At 43.0% G+C, this 11,759-nt stretch overlaps 1 protein-coding gene across 4 annotated transcripts in view; it reads left to right on the top strand.

The window, feature by feature from the left end:
- THSD4 (thrombospondin type 1 domain containing 4) overlaps positions 1-11,759 on the top strand; it is a 675,583-nt gene that overhangs the window by 611,693 nt on the left and 52,131 nt on the right. For all 4 annotated transcript variants that reach the window (XM_025213010.1, XM_025213011.1, XM_025213012.1 and 1 more), the window contains one exon: positions 939-1,112. In XM_025213010.1, the coding sequence (XP_025068795.1) occupies positions 939-1,112 (174 nt within the window). The remainder of the gene's footprint in view (positions 1-938; positions 1,113-11,759) is intronic.

Below are 11,759 nucleotides of genomic sequence, written 5' to 3' on the forward strand. Positions count from 1 at the left end.
TCAAGGGGCAGGGCTACCCATGTGGCCCTTGACAGCCTGCCAAAACTGGGTAAGTGGCCCTCTGCCTGAAATAATTGCCCGCCCCTGTTCTAGATAGTTTTATGGCTTTCCCATCTTATTAGATAGGAAAATAGTGAGGTAAGTTGCTGTAGGAACTATTAATTTGCGTTAATGTATGTAATAATTACATTGAAAAATCTCCATTGGGAGAATATGAAGTTGTAGTCAAGCACTTACAATAAGGCTGCCTCTTCAACTTTAATGAGTTTTTTTCCTGTACATCTGTATTATGATTTCTAATTTCATGATCATCTTCTACACTTTTATTTTTTGTTTTTCTGTTTTCATGCTGTGCCTGGATGGTGATAGGAGCACTAGCAGGGCAGAACCATGTCTGAGCATTTTATGTCTTGGGGCGCGCACACATTTTGAAGCTGCACTCCTTTGAATTTATTTGACTTTATTCCCTGCCCATGGACATAACTCATGAGCATGATTGAAGAAATAGCATTAGTTCTGCAGTTGCACTTCCTCCTGGATAGTTTTATAACTTTTCTGTTTGATTAGATAGGGCAATAATGAGTGGTGCTTCTGTAGGAAACACTGTGTAAAACTACACTGCTGCAGCAGAAGTTCTGCAGTACAGTAAAACCACCATGGTCCTACTATGTTTACACCTTTCATGTCTATAGAAGGGGAGAGCATACGTCACCCTACATTTTTACATTTTATCTTGCCACACTCACAAATGCACCTGGCTGAGCTTCAGATCTACAGAATGACTGCAATTGCCCCCTTTCCTCAGCAATCTAGAGGATTTCTTCTGGTCATTTTCTTTCCTACCTATGATAACAGGAGTGAATAGACCTCTAGCTTGAAATAATAAGACCATGGATAATGGTTTAATGCAGTTCTAACAAACTCCCTTTTTGTTACAGTGTTCAGTCCCATGCGGAGTGGGGCAGAGGACCCGAGATGTAAAGTGTGTCAGCAATCTTGGAGACATTGTTGATGATGAGGAGTGTAACATGAAACTACGGCCAAGTGATATTGAGAACTGTGACATGGGGCCCTGTGCAAAGAGCTGGTTCCTCACAGAATGGAGTGACAGGGTAAGGCTTTTCATTACTGTCTTGTGCTTGTCTAATCTGAGCCTCCTAAAGCAACTGAACCGTATCAGAATTTAAAAGATTGGTCAGAAAAAGAGCAAACATGAATGTACATATAAAAAAAAAAGAACTGGATCCAGACAGTTGTAGGGCCTCTCTACATGTGCAAGTAAAGATGCAATGAGAGCCAATGCACAGTCCATACAATTAAGCCCCCTGCTATGCCACAAATGCAGTGGTAGGAGTTGCGATTGTGGGATCATGAATTAGATACCATTGTGCCTTATTGCCAGTGCAGGGGGAGCTGACTGGGCCTGGGAGATCACAGCTGCACCCCACGGCTGATGGGACCCAGAGTCACACAGCTGCCTGGCACTGCCGGGGCTGAGAATTCCTTTGGCTGTGGTCCTCCCAGCCCAGGCTGCTTATGGTGCACCTCCCACAGTTGGGGCAGACCCCGCTACACATGTAAATTAAAGTTGGATAGCAACCAGCTATAACATTGGTAAGCATTTTTGAGCAATAACGTTATAGCTCGTTGGACCTTTTTATAGCATGATTGTTAATTTGCATATGTAGCTGGTCTAAATTAACTGTGCAGTTAATTTGGTAATCGCATGATAAAGGTAATATGTAGAGGGGCCCTTAGATTCAAAAGGTCATACAGAAGGCACAAGCGTGGTTCTAAATGTATGGATTCGAATCTGGAATCATATCTGACTGAACTTGTTGATAACTGGATGTGTTGATCTAGCCCTCTCTCTCTATTTTTTTTTATACTTTTTATTTTTTCAAACTCAACCTTTTTGTTCTCTAAAGGCTTAATTAAAGGCATGGTAAATTTAATTAAGGCAGGTTTAATTGAAGGCATGGTAATTGCATGATAAAGGTAATGTGCAGAGGGGCCCTTAGATTGAAAAGGTCATATAGAAGGCACAAGTGTGGATCTAAATGTATGGATTCAAATCTTGGAATCATATCTGACTCTGAACTTGTTGACAACTGGATGTGTTGATCTAGCCCTCTCTTTTTATTTTGCTAAATGCAACCTTTTTGTTCTCTAAAGGCTTAAACATATGATCTAATTTTTTTATAGTTGCTATATTTTTTTTAAATTTTTCTGAAGGCAAGACAAAAGCTTTTGAATCTAGAATGTTGTCTTCATGTATGTTAAATGAGAGCATAGAAATAAAATATTCTCTATGGGGGGAATGGATTTTTTTCTAATGTGAACATTTTAAACTTGGAAAATAATGTTTTTCGTTACCTTTTTTAAATTATGTAAGTGAGAAAATCAATGATTTTCAAATGTCTGCTACTGTGTCTGGCATAATCTCTAGCAGCTCTGCCAGGAGTGTGTTGTTAAAGTTTGATTCTTGTCAAGAATAGGGTTCTTTTTCTCCCTATGAAAAAATGATCATGGGCCAAAATTTTCAAACTTGGATCCTTAATAATTGGGTATCTGCATAAGGATTTCCAAGGTACTGAACAATCACAATTTTTAGTTGCAGTCAGTGGAAGCTTAGTATCTTTGCAAATGTGGTCCTTTGGCCACCAATTTTATTTTTGCCTATTAGCTATTACGGTGGGGTTCAGTTGCTTCTGTATTCTTCCCATGGGGCATATTTTGAGTTAAAGATGCTTCAGAAGAATCTTAGAATGGAATGGAAATGGGTATTTCCATATTATATAGGAGTTGTATTTTTAATTCTAATTTCCCAAAACAGTTTTTTAAAAAGAATTGTAGGCCAAGCCATAAGTAATTGATGGGAGGCTTACAAATGGTTCAGGTAAGAAGCCAAAAGTTTAGATACTTGTATAAAGCTAATTTAGGCCTCTTGAATTTGTAAAATTGTGATCTCACAAAAACAGACTTTCTTTCTGAGATTTAATAAATGTCTGCTTTGAAACCCAGCTGTAGATATCACAGAACAGCCTTTTTCAGTGTGTGTGTTTGTGTGTGTGTGTGTGTGTGTGTGTGTGTATGTGTGTCAGCTACCCAAGCTTTGCACATCCCTTCTAATTCCCATAAATTATAATGTAAGCAACTTAAAGTAGGAAACAATTCTGGGAACTCCCCCCTTACAGAGTATCATCCTAAATTCACCACCCCCCCCCCACCAACCGCAGGCAGTGAGGAGGACAGGCAATGAGGGGGGCAGTAATGGGGCAGGCAGTGGAAGAGGTATGTAGCTAGCTCCTGCTAACTGTCTGCCCCCGCACATACCCGCTTTGTGCCTGCCTCCTGCAGCCTCAGATCCCCAATCCCTTTCTTCTATTCCCCACTCCACATTGCTTCTGCCTCCTGGAGCTTTGGGGCCTCACTCTTTCTTCCCCATCTTCCACCACTACCTGCCCCTCCACCTCCATTTTATCTTTGCTCCATCTCTGGTGCAGCCTATGGCATGGAGCACAGTTCCAGCCCAGCTCCTTAGCAGCAGCGCAGACTTGGCTATAGGCCTGGGCCATGCTCTTTGCTCCATACTGCAGGTTGAAGCAGAGACAGAGCATGCCAGCGCCAAAGCAAAGATAAGGGGAGGGGAAGAGGTGCAGTTGGAGGGAGTGCAGGGGAGACATGGGGGCAACAAGGGGCCAAATCTGCAGGGACAGGTGGGAGAGGAGGGGTGGTCAGACAGCAGCTGTGGCTCTGGCCTCGACCCAAGGTTGGGACCAGAGACACACCAGCTGTCTGCCCTGTGCTGCCTCATATTCAACTGTAAGATGAGGGCTTTTTCCCCCTTGTCAAGTGAGGAAAAATACTCATCTTTTAATTGAATAAATATGGTATATACCATGGTATCTGCATATTTTAACAAATTAGCTCATACTCTATCATATTAACTAACCAAGAACATGGTAGTTGAAAACAATTAACATTAGAAATTCTGTCTAAATATAATATCAAATCAAACTGAGCTATCCAGCTAAGTATGTTAGTTATTATAGTACTGGGCATAGCATCAGATGCTATTGCCTTTAGTCCCTGCACTAACATTGACCAATTGTTTGACAAAATGCTGTGGTATATCCAGCATCCAAAAGGCAGCATATGAAACCAAATACTAATAGTCTCTTGCAGAATAATGCCAACTTACTCTAAGTTATCTTCCTGATGCAAATGTTTAAAGACAGTAAATCCAGACATGGTGCTCTGTAGTGCTGGTTCTGGCATAACCTAATGCTGCGTATCAACTGTTTTTGGATTAACATAGTGACATGCTGTGTAATAAATACCTCATGAAAAAGCCTCTATTAAGCAAACAAATATAGTGAAAGAGAGGCGGACATCAGCTTCAGACCATATTACAGCTGAAAAATTTCTAAACCACAAAAAATATATGATGTTTGTGTTTAAAAAGCCATTATTTTTGGAAATATGAATAGAATCTTTGCATCTGCTACTGAAGTTGTCCATATGCAGAGAACCTTATAGATTTGAGAGTTTTAGAAATATATGTTTCCAATGCAAAGCTTATGGATTGCATGACCACAGTATGCATCATGTGATAGAGTTAATTATGAACATGGGGTGCCTACACATGAGCAGGGAGGCTGCTCCAATGCATTGTAATTACAGCATATCAGAGCAGACTCAATTAATTGAGTCTGCTAGAGTATGATAATTGCCATGCTCCATCAGCCTCCAGCGTCTTGTGTATCAGCATCCCTGCACTTCAGAATGGCAGCAGGGGAACTTTTTATCTAAAGCTCATTCAACAAGCTTTAGATAAAATGCCCCTACCACCATTATGAAGTAGTGTGATGCTGATACACAAGATGCTCTGGGCGCTTTTAATCAAAGCAACTCTGAGAGTAGGTATCTATCTCCAAGAGCTGCTCTAATTAAAGCCTCCTCTACCTCCCCTCCCCCACTCCTGGAGCATGTGTATAAACACCCATGGTGGCCAGGAGTGTCCATTTTTTACAAACAAGTCTTGTGTTCTGAGTATTTGACCCAATAACAACCTAAGGAATTTCAAGTCAGATACCTGAGTCTCATATCCAGTATGCTCCAGAAGAAACACACATGGAGATACTGTCATTCATTTAAATAGGAAATAAGAAACTCTGTATGTCGCAGAGCACCGAGGTGCCCTGCTCCTGGAGAGGAAAAACTGCTAGAGGAAAAGCCCTAGCAGTGGCTATGGAGCACAGCTGTGGGTTGCCAGGGCAACCAGGAAGTCAGCTGATGGGAAGGGGCAGGGCCTGGCCCTCATAAGGCCCAGGGGCTGAGGCCAGGCTAGCAGTTCCCTGCCAGTCGCCAGACAGAGAGGAGCTCGAAAGCAAAGATGGGAGACCCGCTGGTACTACTCAAGCCGAGTAAAAGATGGCAGCTCCGGGACATTGGAGCAATGTTGTTATAGCCAGGCGGCCTTAAGTTAAGTTGTAGCCTAGGGGCTTGTGTTTTGTTTTGTTGTTATGTATTACACCGGTGGTGTGGGTGAAGCTATTGAGGGTTGGAGGAGGCCTCAGGGGGAACCCACAGTGGCGTGGGGACCCCCGGCGCCAGTGAGGGTGCAGTATCCTCAAAGGGGCCTCACAGCGGAGTATGAGGACCCCGGCGCCCAGCAGGGCGCAGCATACGGGGTGTATAGACCCCAGCCCTAGAGAGGGGCACTTTTGAGAAGCCCTAGCGTGGGCGTGGCGAGCCCCAGATAGGGGGGCAGCACATTTGAGAAGCCCAGGAGTGGGCACGGAGAGCCCCAGAAAGGGGGCAACATTATTGGAAAGCCCAAGTTGGGCACGGAGAGCCCCGGAGAGGGGAGCGCCTTATTGAGAAGCCTAGTGCGGGCATAGCGCGCCCCAGAGAGGGGGTGTTATCGAGAAGCCTAGTGCGGGCGTGGCGAGCCCCAGGAGGGGGCACTATTGAGAAGCCCCAGTACGGGTGTGTTGAGGCCCCGAGAGAGGGTGACGGCGCAGAGAAGGCCCCAAGGGAGGGCAAGGAGAACCCCAGGAGGGGGCGGCAGTGTATGTAGAGAGAGAGATAGTGACAGTCCAACGTCCATTCTAACTGTGAGGCTTGGGGCGTGGTATAAGGGGTGGTTGGAGCCACGCATAGCCCATAAGGCCAGGGTGCCCCAAAGCACCCATTTGCAGGACAAGACCCACGAGGAGTCCGGGAAACCACGGGGTCCGAATCAACATAGAGACGTGACCAAGAGTTTGTAAGGCAGCCTCCCAACTGATTTAAACATCAAAGACGTGGCGGGCGAGAAACCGAGGGTGCCCTTGGGCCGACTTGGCACGGAAGAGGGAGCCTTAAGGAGATCAAGGCCCTCCTGTAGGACCCCGCCATGACACTGTAGTAAACCAAACATTGTTCTCAGTGAAGTCAGTGGCAGCAGGATTGGGACCAAAATATTTATGAAGAGCTTTATTCTATAAAGTATGAGCTTTATCCTGTCAACAGCGTTGGCCTGATGAGGATTAGATGAGATCCATGTGGCCTGAAAATGTTGTATATGTGCCACATGACTGCTCTATGGTTTTGCTTGCTGGAAGGTGAATATCTTCTGTGGGTTAGAAGCAGGGAACCTTCACTCTTGTAATGTGCTGCAGTAGGAAGCTGACCAGTATTTTCTTCTGACCAGGGTTGCCAACCCAAGATTTATTAATTTTTTTACTGACAATTTTCAAACTTTTTACTGACATATTTTACATAACATAAATGTAACCCTTCTGCCAGGCCTTGGGCAAGAGCCAGGTTCAAATTTAGAGTTTTAACATCATATATAAAATCATTCTTGGATTGGCAACCCTGCTTGATTGCACCAATGGTTTACCTTGAGTTGCCCCCACTCCAAGGACTTCTTACTCAACCTTATATCCTGATGCCTTGCAACCACACCCCAAATCATGCTGTCCCCTCCTGCTTAGTGTCTAGCTTTATCTCCAGTAGCCCCATCCCTCTTTCCCAGAACAGACCTCTGTGGCGGTTGAGTGGTAGGCCGGGGCTATGGCCAGTAGCCCAAAACGGCAGGCGGGTACTTTTGACTGATGGAGTGGAATTAGGCACGGAAGCGTATTGGTAACAAATAGATTGTTTACTTACCCCACTGATGTATGGGCGCAGGCAGAGTTGACTGGCTTAATTGCAGTTACAGACGAGTTATAAAGACTCTCTTAAACACGCGAGAGGACCGACAAAGTTCCTGTAATCGGCTTACTGCAGCACCGGGGTCGGGGTACGTCAGGAGGGTCGTGTGACGGGGAGTCGCTGGTGGGTGATCAGTCCACCAGTTTTACTCTGAGATATGTACGGAGTTCGAGCTCTCTGCGTTCGCTCTCTGAGTTCTCCTTCTCTGAGGTGTGTGCGGAGTGCTCCAACGTGTTAAGCTGGAGAGATATGCGGAGTTCTCCAACGTGGGCGGAAACTGATTTACCTTTTATATGACTAACAAGCCAATCGCTAGTCACCAAATATGAATAATTTAGAAAGAGCCGATAGTGGTATGCGTGTTTGCATAAAGTTTGGCGGGAACTTTTTCTAAGTTGTAACTTTCCATTACTGTGATATATAGTTACATAGCGGAATTTTCCCACTGTGACCTACTTTTTTGCTGTGACCTAGTTTTTCCCTGTGCCATATGTATCATATCAGATCAGTGGAATTTTCCACCATGGCACAGGCATGCAGATTGATTGACAGCAGAATCAGTGGATCACTATGGATCAAACCAAAGGAATCTTCCACTGTGCCATAGGCATACAACTATTTGGTTCTGACAACCTCCAAAGAAGAACTACTGTCTGCTCAAATGCTGCCTAGCAATGTTAGAGGCAAGATACAAGATGCAGCAGCAGGATATCTCTTAGGAGAAATGGGGGCAGGACAGGGCTGGCTTTAGAGGCTCCTGTGGGCCGCAAAGCCCTGAGAGAATGGAAGGTTATGCACTCTCTCTTAGACACTAGGTAGGACTACTCTGCTTTGTCAGTCCAATACTTAGCCTCCTGCAGCTTTTTTCTGACCAGCGATCTTCAGTGCAGCGCCCAGTTGCTTAGCTTTTTTATGGATGGCTCCATTTTTTAGACTTTATGGACAGGTGTTTTTATCTTTGTTTTTATGGACTGTCCTTAAATTTATGGTCAGTCGGCAACCATTCTTCCAACAGACTGGAGCCTTCCCCTATTACATTTTTGTTTGTTCCCACTGCCATATTTTTTGTTTGCTCATTTGTTTCTCATTTTGCATTTAGTACATATTTGGAAGAGAGGCCAAAACACAAAAACAGTTCTAAACTGTTAAATGATAATATGAAGCCAAAATAAAATCTGGAAGAAAAATAATACCACTGTGCATTAGGGAAATAAAAAAGCAAACCTAGCATTTCATTAAAAACAAAGCATTTATTAAAATTTAAATTACAGTTATACAACAGAAGTGCTTCTATTATATCTCCTATTGAAGGATTCTAAAGCACTTTCACACACATTAATAATTTAATTCTTCTGATTCTGTACAGTTGGGTATTATCCCTATTCAACAGATGAGGATGCTGAGGAATAGATAATTTAAACGCTTCAGAAATGCTGGGTATCTTACTCCCATAGGTTTGCAGGTAAAAGTGGCCAGGAACTGAATTGAGTTTTCTGTTTCATGTTTGAGTTTTTGAAAAAAATAATGTCCCAAATTGGGATTAAAAATATATATATATATATATTAAAATCTTGAGAAATATTTAATTCCAGAAGCATTGAAACTCAGGGTTTCTGAAATGGAATATATTTCCTGGAGTTGTCAGTTACTATCTAGAATTAACATGATTGTTGCCATAGCTCCTAGGTGTTACAGGGCCCCAGTCTCCTTTCCAGGAAGCTAGGACACTAGCCATGAAGAGTTGTGATGGCAGATGCGTGATAACCCCTTATACCTTAAATCTTAAGGCACCTGGCTTCCCAGCTGTGAGATTTGGTCAGCTAGGGGCACCAGGGGAGTCTGAAACTACTTACAGTGAAAACGGAAAAACATTTGGGAGTAGGGGGGGGGGGGGGGAATTTTGGAGCGGCTTAAGTGAGGGAAAAGGGAAAAACATTGGGGAGGGGGGGGGGGGGGGTAGAACTTCTGAGCAGCTTAAGTTGCAGTTGCTTGGCATAGGAGGTTCAGGAATTAAATTATATGCCCAGCATGTCACAGGGAGTCTTTGTCAAAGCTGCAAAAAAGAACTCTGGGCAGCTGATTTTCTTTTCTTTGCTCTATAATCCAAAGACTACCCTTCTTCACTTCCTTTCAGTTTGCAAAATACCATAAAAGAACAGTATGTCATAAGGATGAGTAAAATTTGTTTAGATAAACTGTGGCAACTTGCACTCAAGTCCAAGTGGCATGCAGTAAGAAAAAGATAAGGGTTGACATTTTCTAACGCCACCTATATGTCATTTTCAAAAGCAACTAATGGCCAGTGCAAGCAGACATTTGTAGCAACTTCAGAAGGAGAAGAGCAGCTGCTGTGTGGGCCACCCAAGCTGGTATTCTGCTGTGACTGATAAATGTGTATTAGCCTGTAGCAATACAGCTGTAGCAAAACCACTCCAACTTTAACCCTGCTTCCTTTGTCCAGGGCCAAGGTAAGTGATGTCCCACTCTAGGTTCATGCAAATGTAACAGATGGTGACCCCTACTGTGTGCCCCCAAACAGCATTTCTCCTCCCTTTTTGAAGCCTCTAAAAATGTACATTCGTTCATACCATAAGTTGCATTGACTTCCATTTGGTCTTAGGTGTTTTTGAACATTTTGCCCACTGTGCTCACCATTTTTATGTGGCAACTTGGTTGCAGAGTAACTTTCTGCTTTCAAAATTCTATACCCATGTTATATTGAGACATTTGCTGGGATTATTGCTATCAATAGGCAGTTTACTAGACTTTTATATATATAGCCTCATGGACCACATCTACATGGTAAACTTATGTTGCCCAGTAGTGATGCCTTCAAACAAGCTGTCACCTAAACCAGAAGCAGTACAGCCAGGTAGGGTAATTTATCATGGGAGCACTCTAATAGGCAGTATTTAGCCCCAACTTCCTTAAGAGTTTTAGAAGGGAAAATGCTTCTGATTTTAATATTGGCCATTTTCAAATTGTCTTCCCAAAGCTGTCTGTAGAAATGAGGCTGAATGGGTGGTTGCCTTGGACAGCAAAATGCTCAAAGGCTGTTTGTCTGGGTGACTGATCTGACACACTAGATTTGATAGCTTGCCAAAAGTAATGGACACCCTAGCTAACATAATGTTCTGCAGTTTTTAATGTCTAATAATGATTGCTTCTCATTGAGATATCTCAATTAGAATTCTCCTTATTCCAGTGGAACAAAAGTGAGGAAAACAGGGAAACAAAAAACAGAGGTCCACCTTGGAAGATAACATGCAAATTGTTTCTTTTTTCAGTTTCAAATGTCAAGTTTCCTCTGATTTTCATGTTGCAACCATGTGAGAACATGCATTTTGCTTCCTTTTCTTATGAAGTTGTAAATCACTATATAGTTTGCAATGGAAAACAAAACCAGTTTAGATTTAAAGTAGATAATGGTAGAAGGGGAGTTACAAACCTGTATGAGCTTTTTTTCTCCTCTCCAACTCATTTCCCTTTGGCATAATGGAGCTGGTGCAGATTTCAAAACCAGATGACTGCCAAAAGCAAATTAATTTGTTTATAAGCAATTAAGTGGGTACTGGACAATGCACAATGCTATAATTTCTGCAGATACTAATGTAAAACCAGACATTTTAATATTAGAAATTCTACATGGAGATTAGAATTACAGTAAAACAGGCTTGTATTTCCTCCCAGAACACCAGGCCAGTAGTGCAAGCCAGCAATACACCAGGTTCTCAAGCAACACTAAAAATATTTGCAGTCACAGTATTCATGAAGAAGTCAAATTTATTTTTATGTCACATCACTAATAGCAGTACTGCAACTTGCTGTATCGTAAATGTTCTACAACTTTCACTAGCTACGTCTAATTCCTAATGTTATCCTATTATTGCTTTTCCACTTCTAGCAATAATGCTATTGGTACACCACCTCTAGCCAAAACCTATATTAAAGCATCTCAAAGCCTTTTTCCTGCTTTCAGGCACACAATTTATAGCAGCCACAGCCTTTCAGTACAGGAACATAAACTTTTTCTTAATTTCTACCGCACATATATTCTGAAGTTTCTTTCATCAAAATCTGTTTAAGCAATGTAAAACAATGCGTTTCTCTAGAGACTGAGTTCATGATTCATTGTGGCCAGGTACAGACATTATACTGGTTTAAGTGATCAGAAACTGATTTAAACCTGTAACAGAACACATGTTCAGCGCTCATAAACCAGTTTGAAAATGTCTGAAACCAGGTTGAAATAAACCTGGTTGAATGTAGTATCAGACTTAACTGATTTGAATCAAACCAGTTTATGCAGTTGTCCCAAACCCCTTGATGGTTTAAGCTAAACCAGACTCCCCCAGCATCCCAGCATGCTGTCTGGGCTGGGCAGGGCTCTCTGATCCACAGCAAAGCTGGCACCTCCCCTCTGCTCCCTGGCTGGAGCTCCAGCAGAGACTGCAGGTACAGCAGGGTCTGCCTGGCTTCCCCCTGCCCTGCCCTCCCTCACTGCTCGCTTCTGGAAGGGGGAATCCCCCTTTCCCTCCCTCCCATCTCCTGCT

The sequence above is a fragment of the Alligator sinensis genome, unplaced genomic scaffold (genome assembly GCF_000455745.1).
Source record: "Alligator sinensis unplaced genomic scaffold, ASM45574v1 scaffold913_1, whole genome shotgun sequence".
In the NCBI taxonomy this organism is placed as follows: domain Eukaryota; kingdom Metazoa; phylum Chordata; order Crocodylia; family Alligatoridae; genus Alligator; species Alligator sinensis.